The sequence below is a fragment of the Balaenoptera musculus genome, chromosome 1 (assembly GCF_009873245.2).
Source record: "Balaenoptera musculus isolate JJ_BM4_2016_0621 chromosome 1, mBalMus1.pri.v3, whole genome shotgun sequence".
Taxonomy (NCBI): domain Eukaryota; kingdom Metazoa; phylum Chordata; class Mammalia; order Artiodactyla; family Balaenopteridae; genus Balaenoptera; species Balaenoptera musculus.
The window spans coordinates 116899107-116921059 of NC_045785.1; the positions used below are offsets into that span (position 1 = coordinate 116899107).

General features: G+C 43.7%; 1 protein-coding gene and 1 pseudogene across 1 annotated transcript in view; both read left to right on the plus strand.

Annotated features, from left to right (window-relative positions):
• The first annotated feature begins 8068 nt into the window (after nt 1-8068).
• The window catches only part of LOC118891264 (sodium/potassium-transporting ATPase subunit alpha-4), a 29947-nt gene continuing 16062 nt past the window's right edge, over nt 8069-21953 (plus strand). The window contains exons 1-10 of the mRNA XM_036845027.1: nt 8069-8249; nt 8434-8493; nt 9977-10180; nt 10776-10889; nt 12476-12610; nt 12836-12953; nt 16079-16347; nt 17854-18052; nt 18289-18398; nt 18589-18723. Of these exons, the coding sequence (XP_036700922.1) occupies nt 8106-8249; nt 8434-8493; nt 9977-10180; nt 10776-10889; nt 12476-12610; nt 12836-12953; nt 16079-16347; nt 17854-18052; nt 18289-18398; nt 18589-18723 (1488 nt within the window). The 5' untranslated portion in view covers nt 8069-8105. The remainder of the gene's footprint in view (nt 8250-8433; nt 8494-9976; nt 10181-10775; nt 10890-12475; nt 12611-12835; nt 12954-16078; nt 16348-17853; nt 18053-18288; nt 18399-18588; nt 18724-21953) is intronic.
• Nucleotides 19919-20019, plus strand: LOC118887103 (annotated as a pseudogene).

The window sequence follows — 21953 nt, forward strand, 5'->3', positions numbered from 1 at the left end:
TTTTTCCACGGAAGGGGAGGGGGTGGTGCAGGGGGATGGTTCAGGAGGTAATGCAAGCGATGGGGAGCGATGGGGAGCTGCAGATGAAGCTTTGGTCGCTCACAACCACTCACCTCCTGCTATGTGGCCCAGTTCCTAACAGGCTGCGGATCTGTATCGGTCGGAGGCCCGGGTGTTGGGGACCCCTGCTTTAGAGCACCCCGCCAGCAGAACTAATTCCAATGTCACCAGAGTAGCAGCAGAGGCAGGACCAGGAGGCAATCTCAGGAGTTTCACTGAGATTCCCATGGAGCTTCACTGAGATTCCCATTCCCATGGTGTTCCCCACTGACCCTTGGTTTGTGGTCTGTTGGTCCCCGAGGCCTAGGTGTCACAGATGCTCCAGTTCTCTCCATCACGTGTGCTTGGTAACACCCTGCCCTTTAGAATGCTGAGTCCTCAGAAGTTCCATGTGGTGCTGAGAGGGGGAGCTGCCAGCTCATTCCCTGCCCCTCCCCCCTTCCCCTTCATGCCCATCCGGATGAACCTGCGTCACTCCCAGGCACTGCCAAGCCAGCCCTGGAAAAGGAGGTCCCTGGCCATAAGCTGGAATTGGGGTAGAGAAGTTCCCAGAAACTTCCTCTCTTCCAGGGACATGAAGAATCAGCTTAGGTCATGGATGTGGTTAGAACCTCTGGACAACAAGAGAGAGCGTTAGGAGACCTGCCTTTGACCTTCTTTGACAGCAGGGCTGTTCCTCCCAGACAAACGCCCTTCACGCTGGTGATCATTGTGCCCACTTTCCCCTGAGACGAGGAGTTGGTTTCAGGTTCCTAGAGGAAGATGCTTTTCCCTCCCTAACCCCCTCCCTACCTCCACTTTGCTCTGCAGGCAGCTCTGCCCATTCTCTAAGCCTGGCTTAGAAGGCTTAGGGAATGTTCTGTAGAGAGAATCCTAGATGAACCAAGCAAGTGTGAGAGACACCTAAGGAAAATGGAAGACCTAAGGCAGAAAGGAAGGAAGCAAAAAGACAAACATCAGGTCCATAAACAACCTCCCAAGGGCTATTACTTCATTACACTGGAATTTTACTTTATCAGAAGTACCTTGAAATAATGAGTCATTGCCTTGGGCTTGGAAAACTAAATGGGAAACCATATTAATTTGGGCCTGATTAATTTGAGATTTATTGACCATGGACAAAAGTTTATCTTTGCACAATCAATAAAATGGTATTTGTTTAGTAAATTAAGAGCATAAACAATATTGCTAGGGTGGCATATGTAGTCTCCTAAAACAATACTTTTGGGGCACTTTAGGAATATCCATTTAGAAATAGTGAATGCATGGGCTAATTGTCATCAGTTCTTATGTATTTGTTAAGAAACATCTACAAGACCTTTACTTGGTGACCTTTTGTAAGACATTAGTTTGAGGCACTACGTATGTACTTGAAAATAATAAAGTTGCATTTCTTTATGAAAGAAGAAATCCCTTCCATAATTCAGATTTCTGTCCTTAATACTTGCCTCCCTCCCAAACTGTGGTATTGAAATGTGTGCTGTGGCAAGATTTGGCTTGCAGAGGAAGCAATAAAGAGAGGGCAGGAGATAAGGACAGGAGGGAAACAATCTGGGAACAGACGATGTCAGTGGAGCAAGAGAGAGGGGAAGAAATTAGGTTGCAAAACAACCTAGACGAAAATAGAGTGGGGCCTTCCTTCCTCACAGGTGAACCCACCCCAAAAACCATAAAGGTTTTTCTAGGACAGGGAACAGCCCATGAATCTATGGGCCCAAACCCTCAGGGCCACTTCTGCTTTTTTCTGTGCCAGACCAAAATCAGGCCACTCTCAATATGAGCAGGTAGGGGAAGGAGATGGTGGGCTGAGGGGGCCCCGATAGCCAACACCAATTAACAGTCTATACTGTTCTGGGTGCTGTCTTTAGCGGGGGATGGAGGGAAAAGTAGATGCAATCCTTGAAATTCATCTAAGTAGCAGACATCGAAAACCTTCACGGACAGGGTGTGATGGGCAGTAAGGAGGAATGCTTCCATGCTGGGGATGGAGGGGTGGCTGGGTGGTGTGCATTTCTCCCTAATAACTAGAGAAAGGAAGACACCAAACTTACAGCCCTGTGCCAGGATCTTGGAATACCAGTCAGGAGTCAGTTCTTGGCCCCTTTATTACAAGTCTAGCAGCGGTGGTGATGGTGATTGTAATAGGAGTTGTAGGAGAATTAACTGCAGCTCACTCTGGGCCATAACTACGTCAGACCTTTAGTTGTATAGTCTCATTTAATCCCACCTCAGGACCTTTATTCTTGATGGTCCCTCTACCAGGAACACTTTTCCCTAGTTAACTCACATGCCTGGCTTCCTCGCTTTACACAGATCACTCCTTAAACATTACCTCCTCAGCAAGGCCCTCACAGACCTCACCAAATAAAATAACACTTCTGGCACCTCTTGCCCCATTCTCTTTGTTTCTAGTCATAAACACTAACTTCTGCAAATTTAGATAGATAGGTAGATATAGATAATATATTAAAATATATACATATAATTCATATGTATATAAATATATATATAGTTTTTTGCTTATAATTTATTTGCCTGACTCCTTCTCCAGAATAAGTTCCATGTACACAGGGATTTTTTTCTCTTCACCACCTTTATTTACCACCTAAAACGATGCCTGACATGTATTGGGCAATTAATAAATATTGGTTGGATGACTGAAAGAATCCTCTTAATCCAGTAAGAGGGAGACTATTATTATCTTTAATTTACAGATAAGAAAACTAGGGCTTGGAAAAGCAAAAGTATGCATTCAGTTTCAAAGATGGTAAGCATCAGAATCAAGATTCAAACCCAAGACCAGTCTGGCTACAGGGCAGCCCTCTTCACCACCATGCCATACTTATCGGCAACTGTGGGAACAGAAAACCTGTGGACATGGAGGGAGCCTGATTAGCACAATGGTTTAGTGAACTGGGGAGGCTGCAAGGGGAGCCAGGAATCTGTGGACAATGAACATTTGACCAGTAGGGGGTGGGCAGACCCAAGTGGTTAGAACCAGAGAAAGGAAGAGGGCGTGACCTTAAGGATGCGGTAGGGGATTAAGAGTCAACCATCTTAGAGAATCTTACTGAAAAGGTGAGAGGGGGCTTCCCTGGTGGCGCAGTGGTTGAGAATCTGCCTGCCAATGCAGGCGACACGGGTTTGAGCCCTGGTCTGGGAAGATCCCACATGCCGCGGAGCAGCTGGGCCCGTGAGCCACAATTACTGAGCCTGCGCTCTAGAGCCCGCGAGCCACAACTGCTGAGCCTGCACGTCTGGAGCCTGTGCTCCGCAAGAAGAGAGGCCGCGGTAGTGAGAGACCCGCGCACCGCGATGAAGAGTGGCCCCCGCTCGCCGCAACTAGAGAAAGCCCTCGCACAGAAACGAAGACCCAACACAGCCAAAAATAAAATAAATAAATAAAATAAATTTAAAAAAAAAGAAAAGGTGAGACAATCTTACTATGGGATATAGTGTTAGAGGTTAAGGCCAACCTCTGACCCAGGCAGACATGCTTTCCATGCCATTTCCTTTTTACCTACAGAATAGGAAATATGGTGATTCATCAGAGACAGGCAACAAGCTAAATATTCATAATGCTAAGAATGCAGGACGAAATAGAACAAATGATTAGATCAATATTCAAGGAAGACATTTAAAATAAAATGAGTCTTTCAAAGACATCCTCAGCTCCAGTGAATTCAGTGGAGAATTTTTTCCAAATACCTCAAAGAACATTCTTATATTATTTCAACTGTACTACAATGTAGAAGAAAATTTTGTATGGCCCAGCCTATTTAATGAGACAAATAGTTCTGATAAAATTTAATAAAATAAAAACAAATATATATATTTGTTTATATATACATTTGTTTATATATATATATATATATATATAACTTTATTACCAAATAGTGAAATTCAAGGACAGTATATTATACAGAAAACTAACCACGAATATTCACTAGAAAAAAGATTAAATAATCATTTCAAAAGATGTTAGAAGGGGGCTTCCCTGGTGGCGCAGTGGTTGAGAGTCTGCCTGCCGATGCAGGGGACACGGGTTCGAGCCCTGGTCTGGGAGGATCCCACATGCCGCGGAGCGACTGGGCCCGTGAGCCACAACTACTGAGCCTGCGCGTCTGGAGCCTGTGCTCCGCAACAAGAGAGGCCGCGATAGTGAGAGGCCCGCGCACCGCGATGAAGAGTGGCCCCCGCTTGCCGCAACTGGAGGAAGCCCTCGCGCAGAAACAAAGACCCAACACAGCCATAAATAAATAAATTAATTAATTAAAAAAAAAAAAAAAAAAAAGATGTTAGAAGGTTATCAGTAAAATTTAACATTTATTCCTGATTAAAATGTTGGAGGAAAAAGCATATAGGAAACTGTAATCATGTTCAGAGAAACAAGGAAGGGATGCATAAGTCTAGAAAACAATAATAACAACAACTATAACAAAAGCAATAGCAGCAACATTTGAAATCTTGGATAAGAAGTTTGTATTTTTATGGTCTAAATAAAGAGACAAACTGGAAGAAATAAAAACATATTTTTTTGGTACAGGACATGATTAAATACCTAAAACACTCACGGAAGTCAACCAAAACAAAGCAACAGCAGCAACAACAACAAAAAAGTCCTAGAAGTAATGAGTTCAAAGTTACAAGGTACAAGATATCGATTTTTTAAAAATCAAATGTATCCCTAAATATTAGAAAATACAGTACAAAGAGCTTTTATTTACAACAGAACCAGAACAAATTATACTCAAGATTTAGTGTGTGTGACATATGGTACTTATTAAAGAAGATTAAAAGCACAATGAGGGACTTCCCTGGTGGTCCAGTGGTTAAGACTCCACAGTCCCCATGCAGGGGGCCGGGGTTCGATCCCTGGTCAGGAAACTAGATCCCGCAGGCCACAATTAAAGATCCCGTGTGCCGCAACGAAGATCCCACATGCCGCAACTAAAAAAGATCCCGAGTGCTGCAACTAAGACCCAGCGCAGCTACATAAATAAATAAAATAAAAATAAAAAAAAAAAAAAAAAAAAGCACAATGAGATTACTAAAAAAAAATACAAGAATACATGGAGAGCTAAACTTAACTGCTGTTTGGGAAGACAGAATGTAGTTAAAGATAAAAATAAGTTACTATAAAGAGCCAATGCAGTATCAATTAAAAGCCTCATTGTATTTTTATAAAACATGACATGTTGATTGTGACATTCCACAGCAAGTGTGATCACGCAAGAATATCAGAGGTTTTTATAAGTGATTATGAAGCAAATGAGTAGATAACTGTGATGCTAGCATATTTACCCTAATAGGTTTTAAAACATAGCAGACCAAAATGATGGGTATCAAACCTTATAACATTAAGATAAAACCTGAAAATTCATCGTTCCACTTACTTTTAGGAACTATTTGTGGATGAACCACTCTGTGCTATTCTAAGGGCTGGGTGTAAAGCCATGAATAAGCCAGAAAAGGTCCCCACTGTCATGGAGAAACAGACAACAAGTCAACAGATAAATGGGCAGGATAATTTCAGAGGGTAAAAAGTGCAGTGAAGCCCACAAGTGATGGATTGAGGGCTGCGTGTGAGAGTGGCTATTTTGGATTCAGCAATTAGAGAAGGCCTCTCTGAAGAGGTAGACTTTTGAGCTAAGAACTGTGGAACAGAACGGGGTTTCCAAAAATAATTTCACTTGATTTTATGTCAGTAAAGTTGCCTTGAGGAATCTCCTATGTTCAAGGCTGGGCTAAATGCTGTTGTCACATAGATGATGCATAGATTAACTTAACAATTTTAACTTTAATCCTAACCTTGTTCTTAGGGATTTTATGATCTACATTAAACACCAAGGCTGGGGGAAAATATTTGTAATGTATATGACAAGGCATTGGAACCCCTTCAAACCCATCAATAAGGAAAAGAAAACAATGGAAAATTGGGCAAATGATAAGAACAACAATTCAGAAAAAGGAAAATGAAGTCCAGAAAGCCAATAAATATAAGGAAAAAAATGCTACCTAGACAATAAAGAAATGCAAATTAAAACTGTAAGATACCAAATTTCACCAATTATAATAGTAAAAATGAAAACGGTCAAGGTCATCCAATATAATGAAAGGTGTGAGGAGTGGACATTTTTGCATCTTGTTGCTGAGATATGGATAAGAAAAGCTCTTTTGAACAGCAATCTGGTAGATCATTTTAAGGTTTTAAACAAGAGGATCTTATGATTCAGCAACAGGAATTGATTCTACATAAACTGAAGCTCAAGTGCCGAAAAGTACTATATATAAGGATGCCACTGCAGCAGTGCTTTCAGTGGTTAAAAAAAGAAAAAATGGAAAATATCCTGTAAATCCATCCGTAGTGAGAATAATTGAATAGACCGCCGTCAATACGGAATATGGCATACCTTGTGGCCATTAAAAAGCAAATCTTTACATAAATGAAAGGGGAGCTGAATGATGCTGCAAAAGGTAAGACTCTACCTCCTTATAGATACTATTGGTATAAATGTAGAAAAAAGACTGGAAGGATACCCAGCCAACAGCAGTAACATCAGTGGTGGGGGATCTGAGTCTGGGGGGAGAGAAAGTGGGACTTTCCATTTTTATTTGGTACACTTTTAATAGAGAAGAAAAATCTTATCCAATCTATTAAAGAAACAGACTATTATTTGTCCCAGCTGGGAAGGGAAAGTTTCTATTTCTGAATACTGAAGGAGGGTTACATCAGCACCAAGATGGATGTTTTCTGATCCAGTCAGTCATATTTTTTAAAAGCATGCCAAGCCAAAAGGCAATTAAATAAATACCCAAAAATAGAAAGGGAAAATGTATGTGACATGCATAACTGGAAAAAAATGTGTACATTATAGAAATATATAGTTGCTTCAGATCCTTTTTCAGAAGGAGGGAGAGTACAATTTACATGTAAAACATATAAAGTTAATACAGTCAAACCACTTACTGAGATGTCAAAGAAGGTGAATGGAAGAGAGAAATACGTCATACTAAAGTGAGGAAATTCAGGGTTATTACATGAAAAGCGTATTTTTACTCTCACTGAGAAGAGCTGCACATTAAGCTGCAAGTAAGACTTATAATACTTAATTCAAGCTATATATTGAGCACATACTATATAAGTCAGACATCGTGTTTTACATGGAGCATCCCGCTTTAATCCTTACTTTTGCCACCTTACAACGTAGATGGTATCCCCCTTTACCAATGAAGAAAGAGAGGCACAGAGAGGTTAGGGAACTTGCCCAAAGCCACACAGCCAGTAAGCAGAGGAGTCAGGACCCAAACCCAGGACAGATTCAAAAGTCCAAGATCTGACCTATTCTGCTATCTGATCTCCTACAACCAAAAGCTTAAAGTCAATGTCTGTGGGAAGAGCACCTCAGCAAAAGCACACACACACACAGACTGCCTGCTTTATTTTTTGAGTCAGCTATCTAGGGTACCTCTGAGTCTCAGAAGTCAGCAGGACCAGACTGGGACTTTGTTCTAGCCTTGCCGTCAGACTGCAGTTCTCTCTGTGGCAGAAACTTCTCCAATCATTCTCAAACCCAGAGACTGAGACTCGTGGATTCTCAGTTAGAACTTTCCTGAGGCCTTTGTGACAACAGGCCTGGGTGTTGCCTCGGTGTTGGGGGGTGCTCCCAGCGTGCCCTGAAGCCCACTGCGCTTCCCACCTGCTCCGGCCCCTGCAGCATCTTCATCACTTAGGCACACAGTACTCTCCACACTTCATTTCCTCGACTCCCTCTCTTCACCCCTCTCCTTCCTGTACCTCAGGCCCCAGGCTCCTCTCATCCCTCCGTGCCCTCCTTCCTGACACCTCCTCCTCCCCCATCTAGGGCTTCACCGCTGCCCGCCCGCCCGCCCTCCCTCTCTCTCTCCTTCAGTCCTCCCCCCACCCCTCAGCCGTTCTTCCTCTCACCCCTCTCCCCCTCCTTCCACCTGATTCCCTCACCCCCCTCACTCTCTTTGCTTTCTTCCCACCAGTTTATCTGGGGCAGCCTTATCCAGGGAAAGCCATGGGGCTCGGAGGGAGAAAAGGGACCGTGACACCTCGTGAGCAGAATCCAAGCCCAAGACCTAAGGGTCCTAAAATGAGTAAAAGAAAGATGAAGAGGAAAAACAAGAGAGAGATGGAGGAGCTGAAGAAGGAAGTGGTCATGGTAAGAACACCCGAAATGGGTGCTGACAAACTGCCCTCCAGAAATCTCTCTCAACCCTCAGGCTTCTAACATCTCACCTTGAAAACTGGCCACACAGGCCAGTGCCACCTCTCTTCCCCAAAATGTTTCCCCTAGAAATGATGCGTCACCCCCCTGTCCCTCAATGACTCTACTGTCCCCTCAGGATGATCACAAATTAACCTTGGACGAGCTGAGCACCAAATATTCTGTGGACCTAACCAAGGTGAGTGAAGGAACTCCCTGAGGGAGGCAGAGGGTCTCCATTCCCGACCTTGAGGCTGCCAGGACAAAAGCAGGGCTAGAAATCTAACCCCTAAATTCAAGGTCAATGCTCTTACCCTTAACCTGCGCCCAGCCAAGGACACACACTCAGAAAAAGATGAAATGGTAACTACCCAAAGAGAGTTCAGGATTAGATGAGAGAATGAGGATGGGTTAGGGCGGCACTTCTCAAACCTCTGTCCTCGGGACCCATCAAGGACCCCAAAGAGCTTTTGCTTATGTGGATTACATCTGCTTATATTTATCATATTAGAAATTAAAATTGGGAAAATTAAAAAGTATTTCCTAACTCATTTATAAACAGCCATTATATATTAGTACAGATAATATTTTTATGACAAATAACTATGTTTTTCAAAACAAAAAAATATTAGTGGCATTTTACATTTTTGCAAATCTCTTTAATGTCTAGCTTTTTAATAGAAGACAGCTAGATTCTCATGTATTTTCAGCATTAACTCTATTGTGCTATCATGTGCCCTGTAGCCTTGGGAAAACTCTACCCTGAAAGGGTCTCAGGACCCCATGGGTCCCCAGACCACACTTTGAGAACTGCTGGTTCAACAGCAAAATCATTTATTACTGCCATTATCACTATTACTGCTGCTGCTGCTACTATAACCACTAATACAATGACCACAAATAAACTTAAATAAAAGCCCTCAAAGTGTAAGTTCCTCTTAGCTCTAGAATTTCTTCATTGGAGGGGCTTGGGATGACCATCTGGTAACCAAGGAGGAGCATGGGAGACTGGTCCGGTTTTTATTAAAATTGCATGTTTTTCCGGGGGAGGTTGGGCAGTGGCTGTTGGGAATTAAGGAGCGTTTTGGTTTTCTTTTTTTACTATCCTCTGGTAGGTTCTACTCTCATTTTCACTAAGAGGAAAAAGCACACAAGCTTATGCACAAGGCTAGAGCGAGGATCTACACATTCATGTTGGATTTAGTTGGTATTTTTTTCCTATTTCTAAGTTAAAGAGTCAAAGTGTGGAGGTCCATATGTTATCAACATTATGTATCGTATCTCATCATTCCATTAGCCTGGCACACTATATTATAAATCGTTTATATGTATCTCCTCATTAGAGCTGGAGCTCCATAAGGGTAGGGATCATTCTTACTCGCTTTGGTACCCTACCACAGTACCAGGCCCAAGATAGGTGTTCAAAAGATTTGTGAGTCAACCCATAAACTAAAAAGTCTTCCTATGTAAGGAGACTAAATGAGATCCTTCTATAATGCAAATTTTAGAATCCCACTTATGTAGGAAGAACTTCCAGGATGACCTTCAGAGAACTTCACTGGTCTCTAGACTTATCCTAGCGCAATAAATGGCAGACCTGAGTTTTGAAGCCAGGTTTTCCTTTGTTACAGTTGCTTTTCTTTTCATGGTTCTCCATCCATTCCTATTTCTTTTCCACACAGGGCCATAGCCCTGAAGAGGAACAGGAAATCCTGGCTCGAGATGGACCCGATACACTTAGCCCACCCACTACCACTCCAGGGTGGGTTAAGTTCTGTAAACAACTGTTTGGTGGCTTTTCCCTCCTACTGTGGACTGGTGCCAGTCTCTGCTTCGTGGCCTATGGCATCCAGTTATATTTCCATGAAGACCCTACCAAAGATAATGTGAGTCTGTTCAACTACTACTGCCAAGCCCAGTGTCTGCTTAGCCCTTGAAACTCTTCTGCTCAGCAACCTAGCACTCCTGAAGTCCTCTGACCCAAATCCCTATACTCCCAGGATTTTCTAAGGAAGCTTTGGTCCTTCCTGGTTTCCCTCTTATCTAGATACCTCCTGATTCAGCTCCCTGAGATATAACGTTCCCCCCAGAAACTTGCTGTCCTTTGATTATCTTCCCAACTGGTCATCAAAGCACTTTGCTGTCCATTCTCTTTCATAGAATTTTAATCTCTTCCTATCCTTCCTCTCCATCTCCCTCAATAGCCACACTCGACCCCATGAATAGCCTTCCTGGAGAGGAAGATATAGGCTTCCTTGGGCCTGGGATTTTGCTGGCCCCTCACTGTAGCTCCGGGTTCCTTCACAAGGAAGCCCAGAGAACCGGGCCTGTCTCAGACTCTTCTCAGCCCCTGTGCTCTCCCACCGAGTCCCATGGTTTCTTCCACCTGGAAAAACAGCTGTTACCCTTGCAAGCTGACTTTCTGAGGATGAAGAGGAAGAAAAGGACCTACTGATGAGCCCTTTGTTTCCCAACCCCCAGCTGTACCTCGGCGTTGTACTAACCGTCGTGGTCATCATCACCGGCTGCTCCTCCTATTACCAGGAGGCCAAGAGCTCCAAGATCATGGAATCTTTTAAGACCATGGTACCTCAGGTAGGATTCATGTGGAAGGATAGAGTGGGAGGATGTGTAGAATGTAGCCAAATACATGATTTGTATGTCCCCTGAAGAATTATTTCCTACGGTGAGTGAACTGAGGGAGGCTGGTAATGAGAGTGACATTCACTTAGGTTTTACTCTATCAGGCCTTAAAAGTACCCTGAGAAAAACACAATAACATCCATGAAGTGGTCTGGTCTGGAATGCATGATCTGAATCTAATGAGCATAATCTGAAACCCCAAATCTTTTGGGGTTCTATTCCAAAAAGAGGGGGTGGGGGCAAAGGGAGGGTGGATTCTTCGAATGTCGATGGCCTTAAAGACAAAGAACAGCGATGGAAGTGATCCAGATTGAAGAAGGCTAAAGAGACACGACAGCTAAATGTAATATCTGACCCTAGACCAAATCCTGTGCTGGAGCAGGAAATAATGCTGTAAAGGATATATTGGGTCAATTGACAAAACTGGAATGCAGACAGCAGGTGAAAGTATTGTGTCAATGTGAAATTTACTGAATTTGATAACTGTATTATGGTTATTTAATATCCTAATTCTTGGGAAATGCACATTGAAGTATGTACAATAAAAGATCATGATGTGTGTAACTTGCCCTCAAATAGTTCAGGAAAAAAAGTATTTACATACACACATATATAGAGACAGGGAACAAACGACAAAGCAAATGGGGTAAAATGCTAACAGATGAATCTGGGTACAGGTTATATGGGTGTTCTTGGTACAATTTTTATTCTTGCAACTCTTTTGAAAGTTTAGATTTTTTTCAAATAAAACTTTTCTAAAGACCTGGAAATAATATGACAGTAGAAGAGGGTTCCTAGGCACAGGGCTTGAAAACTTGGAAAGGGATAGGCTCCAAAGTTTCCCAATGACACGATCATGTTCTAGCATTATAGCCCAGGAGCTTCTTCTCCCTTTGGTGTCAACATATCTTAATTCCTTCCCTGGGTAAGAGTTCAGTGGGAAACGTTTTGGTAGAATGAAGTAGGAGTTTGGAGACTATCAGTTTTTGCTGCTAAACAAGCCACCTGAAACATAGTGGCTCAAAACAATGAACATAATATTTCTCACAATTCTGTGGCTGGGCTGTTCTTCTGATCTGGGCTGACCTTGGCTGGTGCTGGGTGGCCTTGGAAGACTTCATTCCATTGTCTGGGGCCTCAGCTGAGATGTCATGGACAGGTAGGGCCTCTCTCCTTATCATCTTTCTCCCTCCAGGAGGGTAGCTTGAGCACATTTAATATGGTGGCAGAGGGCAAGCCCCAGTGTGCAAGCACTTTCTATGCACCTGCTTGCACTACATTTGCTAATGTCCTATGGGCCAAAGCAAGCCATACAGCCAAGCCCAAGTGTAGGAATGGAAAGATAGACCTCATAGTTTAGTGAGAGGAGCATCAAGGGGCCCTGTAGACAGCGATGGTAAGGATTTGCAATCTACCCAAGAGACCTTTGAGAATGATGTGGTGACAGTGTAAGAAAGGAGAATCAGAGGGAAAGAGACCAAGAACTGGATGAGGGGAGCAAAAAGCTTTGGAAATGACCCTACACTATCTTCCCACAGCAAGCTCTGGTAATCCGAGGCGGAGACAAGATTCAGATCCCTGTACAAGACCTGGTGGTAGGAGACCTGGTAGAAGTGAAGGGGGGAGACTGGATCCCTGCTGACATCCGGCTTATCTCTTCACAAGGATGTAAGGTGAGGGGATGTGAAACGCTATGGAAGGGGGCCAAGTATGGTCTTAGAGCACTGCAGTGACCTGGACTCAGTTCAAAAAAATATGATCTTATTGTTCAGAACCTTGAGAAGTCACAAGTGCAGATTTGAGGTTACAGTGGTGTGTAAGTTTATGCTTCTCTCTGCATGTCAATAATGATGATGCTGGTGCTTTTTTTCCATGACCTGTCCTCTCTCCCATCCCAGGTGGACAACTCATCCTTGACAGGAGAGTCAGAGCCCCAATCCCGCTCCTCTGATTTCACCAATGAGAACCCTCTGAAGACCCAAAATATCTGCTTCTTCTCCACCAACTGTGTGGAAGGTGAATATTGCATCATAAGTAGCCTAGATTCAAAAGCAAAGATTGAAACAAAGATTTCCAGACCTTTCTATCTTCTAAAGGCAGAAGGGAAGGTAACAGCCAATAAATAGTCTACGTTCTTCATTCCTCATGAGCTATACAAACTTTGATGAAAGGTCAAAGCCATCATTTCCACATTTGTACACTGATGATACTAAAAGTCACTACTCCATAGATTTTTATGTGGGTTAAAGGAGATAATACATAATAAAATGCTTAACGCAAGACATAACACACTGTAAGTGCCCTATAATTGTAGCTATTTTTATTCTATCTAGTGAATGGACTATGCTCTATGAGCTGAAAATAGCACAGAAGGGAGGAAAATTATTCAGCTCTGCTAGGTCACTCTTCTCCTGAAGTAAGCCCTAACTTCTCACTGTCCCAAGAGAGGGTACTGGCATTGGAAATCTGAGTTAGCAGAGGTGCCACTCACACCTTTGGCTTTGTTCCTAGAATCTAGGGCATCCTTGAACTGGGAGGCAGCTCTGGCCAAAGTGGTACCAATGGGCTCAATATCATTATGTCAACCTCTCCTTCATCCTTTCTGCTTAAGAAGGCCTGCAAAACTCTCTGGAACACACATGAAAACCATCATTTATGCTTAAGAATAAATGTTTGGGTGTCTAAGAAATAGCTATTCTTTAATTGAATGCCTAGTATGTGTCAAGTGCCACAGAAATCTCTGATTCTAACAAGGCTATACAACAGATATTATTCCTATTTTACACATGGAAGACCAAGGTTCAAAAAAATTAAATGCCGCACCCAAGAGCACAACTCAACAGAAAAAAGGGGGATCAAGTATTCTAATGTAGGTCTGTCTCCAAAGCCCATGCTCTTTCCACAGAACCTCCCCTGGAATAAAGCTTGCTAATGACCCCTCTGGTAATAAAAGTATTTAATTTGGAAATAGCTTAAAGGAGTAGAGTACCATTAAGACTGAAGAAGAATCCAACTAGAAAATAAAATATATATTAAAAAAAATTTTTTTAACTTGATTGAACAGAAAGATGCAAGTTAGCAAGCTTCCCCCAAAAACATGAGATTCCTATTATTAAATTTTAGGAAGAAATTTGCTCAGATTTGTCTTTCCAATGTAGGCTTTTCATCAACAAATTATATGCTTCAAATAACAGGGAAAGTGGATGATGGAATTCCATCTAAGAAACAGCGATCTGATTAGAATAGAGAAGGCTTTAATAGGAGACTAGAGGGATCCAAGACGTGACCAAGAGGGTGGCGCTAGGTTGAAGGAGCTCTTGACTCTTAAACTGAGGAACCCCTGTGCAATCTGCGAACAGGTAGCGTCACTTTAACCTTTATCCTAGGCCCTTGCCTCTCTGCTTTCATCACTGTGGCCCTTGACGGGGCTGCTGGTACAAACATCTCTCTTTGGGTTCTCATGCATCTTCACGGGGGGTAGGGGGGAGATGGTAAGCTATTTCTCTGGCATTATATAGAAGGCGTAGGAAGAAGTCAGTCTAGCCTGGAATATGGGAGGCTTGGCCTTCTTAACCTTCCCCAAAGTTGACATCAACCTTCCCCCTCCCTAGACACATTGGGATTAGTTATTAAATCCTGTCTCTCCAAGCATGGGGAAACCATAGCAGAAGGAAGAAAAATGAAGAACTAGATTAAACCATGGCACAAAATGACTATAAGTGACACCATACCCTAACCACCCCTACCCCCTGCCAAAATAAACCCTCTCAGCACCTCTCAATTATTTTAGGATCTTCCTGCTCACCTGCAGAGTGCCTCATACTGTGAGGCGTTCCAGAACCACTCTTCACATAGCAGTGACCTCACTCGTCTGCTGTCGGTCGGAGCAGAACCTGCTCTCAGACTCATAATGCTGAAGGTGACCTTGAAAATGGACTGGCCACTCCATGCTATGGTGTTCGTGGGAGCTGCCAGATTAGAGCTACCCTGCAAGGCATATGTGTGATTTTCTAGCCATCCTTCTGGAGACCTTAAATTCATCTAAATGGAGAAAAGAAAGAAACAAATATTTGAGTGCCTACTATGTGCCCGACCCTGTTCTAGGCTCTTTTAAAAACATTTAATTCTCACAGCTTTGTAGATGCTTTTATTCCATTTTAAAGATGAGGAAACCTGAGTCTCAGAGAGTTTAAGTAACTTGCCCCAGGGTGAACAGCTAGTACATTGGAAGTTGAACTTCTAGCCCTGAGTCCTTCTGATTCGAAAATAAGTGCTATTTCTATAATATGTTGCTTTTCTGGGTGATTCTGACTGTAACTTTAATGGTAGGAATTTCAGCCATTATAGTAAAGCAGGTAGAATTATTTTGAGCAAAGAACCTTGTGGGGCCCCTCACTTCAAGCTACACGAGTGTCCTACATCCTGGGTGTGTCAAGTTCCCCTTCTGATTCAGGGGCCGTGTTATGGCCTGTGCCACCCAGCAGGGGGCAGACTGGCTCCAGCCAGCAAAACAGGGAAGAGGCTCGGTCAGAGCAGAGTTTCTCAGCTTCGACACTACTGACAATTGTGCCGCGTTGTTCTTCGTGGTAGCGGGAGAGGAGGGCTGTCCTGGGAGTTGCAGGATGCCTGGCAGCATCCCTGCTCTCTGCCCACTAGGTGCCAGTAGCAACCTCAGTCGTGACAACCAAAAATGCCTCCAGACCTTGCCGGATGTCTCCTGGGGATGGGGGCGGCAAATTGAGTAGCCCTGTGTTAGAGGACGGGGAGATACTGGAACATAGGATTCTAGCAGAAGGGTAACCACTATTCCTGGAGCTCGAGAAGCTCTTCAGCTGCTGAAGACAAAATAAGAAACATATAGGCAATGGAAGAGATTTAGATTAAGTGTAACAAAGACCTTCTTGACAGTGAAGGCAATTAGGCAATAAAATTGGGTATCTCTGGAGAACTGTGAAACCTCTTCAGAGATTTTTCAGATGAGGAGACCTTCACTTGCATAAACAAAATGTAAAGACAGTAGAACATTATAACCTCTCAGAGGACCTTGAGTTTCCACCTTGTTTTTGACTGTTGACAGTTTTCTCTTTGTAGGAACCAAACCCAACAGCCTTTCCAATTCAGACTTCCCCCTTCATCCACAGGGACAGCCCAGGGCATCGTGATTGCCACAGGAGACTCCACGGTGATGGGCCGAATTGCCTCGCTGACCTCCGGCCTGGCAGTGGGCCAGACCCCCATTGCTGCGGAGATCGAACACTTCATCCATCTGATCACAGCAGTGGCCGTCTTCCTCGGTGTCACTTTCTTTGGCCTCTCGCTTATCTTGGGCTACTCCTGGCTGGAGGCTGTTATTTTTCTTATTGGTATCATTGTGGCCAACGTGCCTGAGGGGCTGCTGGCCACCGTCACTGTGAGTAGCTAGGGTGGAGTGTGGCCCCAGGGCAGACAAACAACCCCAAGGGAATGAAATCACTAGTACCTCTTTCGTGGCTGAACCTCTCCAGTGCAGAATACTCTGATGCGTATACAAGATGTCAAATCATTGAGCTCCCAAATTACACTGACTTCCTTCACCCCTATTTTCTGGTGCCTTCTCTCTTTAATGAGAAAAGAAGTGAGTTACGATGCAGAAAGCATAGATTATCGATCACCGGGAGTGAGTTCCAGTCCTGGGTGTACTGGCTGGAGAACCTGGCCAACTCACTGCACTCCGGGCCTCAATTTATTCATCGGTTCATAGAAGAAGATTAATTTAGGATTATAGAATCTTACTGGAAAGGACTTCCAAGCCCATATAAATTCAACCTTTCAACCAATGCCGAATATCCTGTATAAAATCTGTAGGCGATGATGATGATTTCTAGTCATGGGAAGCCCACCCCTTTTTATCTGACCTCATTTCATTGTTGGATTGCTCTAGTTAGATTTCATTATGTTGGGCAGACATATGATTCCCTGTTTGGTTCCAGTTCTCCCATCTGAAGAAATACAAAATAAGTCAAATCTCTCTCTTCTACAAACCTACCCTTTAGATCTTTGACAGTAGCCATTATGTCCCCTCAAACTCTCCAGGGGAGAGGTCATATAATCCCTTTTCCCTTAGCCCTTCTTCCTGTGACACGATCTTCAGACCCCTTGTCTTGCGGATCACCTGTTTGGGGTATGCTCTCCTTTATCAATACCCTTCTTAAAATGGAAATGAGAATAATACCCAGGGTGTGGTTGGACTAGCACAAAAACATTAGTACTCATGATATTGTGTAAATAAATAATAACTCCACGATTAGAATTCTGTACATAACCGCAGCCTAAGAATTCATTCGTTTTTAAAATAACCTTGCCCCACACCTGACTTTCACTGGATTTATGGTCAACAAAAATCTTTTGGTTTAAGTGACTTCTCAAGTCATTTTCAGCGCTGCAACAGTCCTTCTCAGTTTCATCATTCTCTCCTCCCCATTCCTTTTTTAAACTACTGGTACAACCCTCCTCCACACAGAGCAACTTATGCCACAATCAAAGGTTAGCTCTCACCGAGGTCCCTGGAAAGACTGGACTTGAGAAAGAAGTGTGGCTTGAACTTGAGTGGAGAAGAGGCTGCAGAATAGAAAAGATGAAAGGATCGAGGGGGAGAGGAATATTCCAGGAGGAATAGGAGATCATTCTCTATGATACCCTGGTAAAGGAAAGCACTCTTTTTTTGAAACTCTGCCATAAAGTACAAACCGAAATCACTTTCCTAATTTCCTTTCCCATAGCCACAGATGGGGTTTCTAAAGACTAGGTGGTAACAAAAGGGAAATAAATATAAAAAATTAAAAGAGCAGTAAAAACGACCAGATTTCCAAAAACACAAAGTGCTGTGAGCAGCCGGGCTCTCCTCTCCGTGTCCCCTCTCCCCTGTTCACGGCCTTAGGTGTGTCTGACCCTGACAGCCAAGCGCATGGCTCGGAAGAACTGCCTGGTGAAGAACCTGGAGGCGGTGAAGACACTGGGCTCCACCTCCACCATCTGCTCCAAAGAGACGGGCACCCTCACCCAGAACCGCATGACCGTCGCCCACCTGTGGTTCGACAGGACCATCTATGAGGCCGACACCAGCGAAGAACAGACTGGTGACTAGTGGCGTTGGCGGTCGGAGAGTGGAAGGATGTGGGGAATGTGATGAGTAGCTGAGAGGGCGTGGTGAGTCCAGACAGCAAGAAGGTAGCTGCAAAGTGAGAGGAGAGCAGGGGGGCGTGGAGGAGATGGAATGTTGTCTCTGAGAAGCATCTGGGCGCAGAAGGGGTGTGAATAAACTCCTGCTTTAAGCTCTCCTATCCCTGCTCACTGTTCTGTTCTCTCTCCCTAGGGAATTCATTTGCCAAGGGCTCTGATACCTGGTGTATCCTGGCCCGAATTGCTGGCGTCTGCAACCGGGCTGATTTTAAGGCTAATCAGGAGTACCTTCCCATAGCTAAGGTGTCAGGCCCAAGGGAGTAAAGGGTACCTCAGTGTCCAGGGTATAACCTGTCCTCTCCCCTCAATATCTCTTTCCTGGCCCTCAGTGATGCCCCCAGCACCCCTCCCCATTCTGTTCCTCTCCTTGACACCACCAGCAAGCCCAGGTGCCTTGCCTCTCGGGCTCATTATACCAACCCCATCCCTGCAGCGGGCAACAGCAGGGGATGCTTCTGAGTCAGCCCTCCTTAAGTTCATCGAGCAGTCTTACAGCTCTGTGAAGGAGATGAGAGAGAAAAGCCCCAAGGTGGCAGAAATTCCCTTTAATTCTACCAACAAGTACCAGGTACAGAACCGACAAAGGTAGGAAAATAGCAGCGGGGGATGGGCTTGTCATCTGGGGAAACGGGAGCTTTGCCTTTGCCTTTATGTCTGAGCTGGAGAACAGATACGGTGGATAATCAGCACCCCAGTTAGGAGGAAGGTTCACCTTAAGGGAAAGTGGCAAACAGGTAAATGCAGGCATAGATGATAAAGGAAGAGGCATTCAGTCGTAAGCAGACTTGAGGCTACGCCACTTGTGCAGAGAGCAGGTCATAAAGTGCTCTCTGAAATGTCCATAGGCAGCAAAGCCTGGCTGGGGAAAGTCACATTAAAGGCTAGCTGGGGAAAGTCACGTTAGAGGCGTCTCTGTGGCAACTGTGAAATTTGCTGCTGCAGAATATGTTGGATTTGCCGGCCACTTCCCTGAGGCATCTTATCTCACTAGTCATCAAATATTTCTTTTCATTCCATGCCTGCAGTTCTAGCAGCTGCCGTCAGGTAGGCGGTCAGGGCTTTCCAGAGTGTTTGCGAAGCTGTTTTCCCAGGGCCATTTTGTCCATGATCCAGGGAGGACTGACAAGGGGAGGAGAAATGCTGAGGGAGGGACAGTGGTGGCCCTAACAGTAAAATCCATGTGAAGGACAAGAAACCCAGTACTTCCCTCCCACGTAAGAACCCTGGCACACTGAGGAAAGTGTGGAAAGGAGGGAACGGTGGCATCACCATGATGGGAGCTCTAGCAGCTAAGCTTTGACTCGTACGGGACAATCATGATTTACTTAGGGGAGTGGAATTCTCCAAATTCATGCACTACCGTAAAGGTCAGACATCATGTGTGGGTAACAGAGAAGAAATTCAACTCCCAAAAGTCAGTTTTGGTTTTGTGTCTTTTTTTTTTTTTTAATTTTATTTATTTATTTATTTATGGCTGTGTTGGGTCTTCGTTTCTGTGCCAGGGCTTTCTCTAGTTGCGGCAAGTGGGGGCCACTCTTCATCGCGGTGCGCGGGCCTCTCACTATCGCGGCCTCTCTTGTTGCGGAGCACAGGCTCCAGACACGCAGGCTCAGTAGTTGTGGCTCACGGGCCTAGTTGCTCCGTGGCATGTGGGATCTTCCCAGACCAGGGCTCGAACCCGTGTCCCCTGCATTGGCAGGCAGATTCTCAACCACTGCGCCACCAGGGAAGCCTTGGTTTTGTGTCTTAAAAAACACATAATAGTGCTCACTTCAGCAGCACATACACTAAAACTAGAACAATACAGAGAAGATCAGCATGGCCCCCGCATGACAGGCAAATTCATGAGGCGGTCCATACCTTTATATTTGAAAGTTGCTTAAGAGAATAGATCTTAAAAGTTTTCGTCACAAGAAAAAACAATTTTTGTAACTAAAAAAAGCCATAATAGTAAAAGCTATATAGATCTTTTTAAACCAAATTACCTATATTTTCACCCTGAACGCTGAACGAGTAAAAGTTAAAGAAACAGATTCATAGTTTTTTGTCTCATCTGACTTTTCGTCAGTGTAATAAGATAGGTCCCCTAGGCCCAAACTGCCAACTTATTTCCACTTTTTCCTGACGTTTAGTGACCTCACTAACCAGACAGGAATTTTGTGCTTGGCAGGGCCCAATTAAAGCCTTCGACTGGAAAGAATTAGGTACCTCTCCTTCCACAAGATTCAAAATAAAATACAACATACCCATGACATTTGATGGGATGTTCAACAAAATAGCAACCTTTCCCCAAAATGACAACGTTAGTGCCTTTTCTGAGCTATTGAATATCAAGTTCAAACAGCAAAATCCTCCTCTGCACCAAATGTGCTCGGCCAGCCTGCAAGCTACCCAGCTCTGGCGGGGCTTGCTTAGGGGGCCAAGAAAACCCCTCTGGTTCCTTTTGCTCCGTACCCAAGAGCAACCTGCCTTAATCAGCTTGTTCTTGGGGCAGTCAGAGGCTCCAGTCTGCAAGGGACATCTTAGCCTGGCGGTCGTTTGCAAGGCCTGGTCTCTTTCCGTCTCTGAGATCAAAATGAAAGGAAGAAATTTCTCTGTTCTGATATTTCCAGATTTCTCCCATCTTTTTCACCTGTAATTTTCTATCAAGATGTGATGTTTCTGTGTCCAAATTACTAGCTTAAGCAGGTCTTGCTGTCATCTCTGATAATCTCCAATAAATAGTCAACAAATAGGTTTTAAGTGCTCAGAAAATTTTTTTTTAATTTTTTTTTACAGATTTCTGCTTACATGAGTTAAGGTTTTCCCTCTTAACTGCTTAAGCATATTTTGAATATAACAGTTTTGGGAAAGTTTCCAAAGAAGCCGTTTTAACCACATTTTACACCCAGGTTTCCCACCCGGCTTCTCCTTGGGCCAGTACAGTCTGGTCCCCTTGGTACCACAGGCTCAATTCCTCTCAATGTGCTGATTTTGTTACCCAACAGGCTACGTAGCAGGAATTTCCTGTCGATCATAAGAGGAAACCCAGAGACAGTTCCTTTTCCCAGATCGGAGATCACAGGAAAATGAAAAATGAAACTGATCTTATTTCTCTGTCCTCAAGTGGTCTCCTCTGGTTCCCTTCCTGACTACGCCCTCCCCTCCCCAGCTGAGCCACAGGGACCCCCAACTTGCACCATCGAGCCCCTCTCAGGGGCCGTGCCGTGTTTCCAGGAGACAGGGGGCTAGAATGGCTAACCAATTTTTGCATTGTGCTTCACAGTTTTCGATATATTCTTTTTTTTTTTTTCTTTTGGTTTTGAGACGTGTTCTGTTTATTGGTAAAAAAAAAAAATTCATAAACACAAAATAACAGTACATTCAACATATAAACACAATCATTAAAGATGTGATTATACAAATTCTACTGACAACACTTGGAAAACAGTTTATTCATCAGTCCCAAAAATGAACATAAAAATATAAGAGGCAACCACAATTCAGTGTCAAACTAAACAAGTCAGAATGCCTAAAGAGTTTGGTAACTCAAAGTGAATAGATAACTTTATTCTTTTGGGAAAAAATAAAAGACAGTATTAATAAAAACAAAGCAACAATCATAAATTTTAAGTAGACTTCATCACTAAATATGTGATGACAGAGTTAACAAAGAACTTAGAGCATAGGTTGGTTAAGAGAGCGTGTTCTAAAGTGAGTCTATTTGGGTTCTTTCCTTGACAGCCTCTACTTTCTAGCTGTGTGATTCTGATCACAGCTTAACCTTAGTTTTGTCATCGATAAAATAAAGAAATTGAT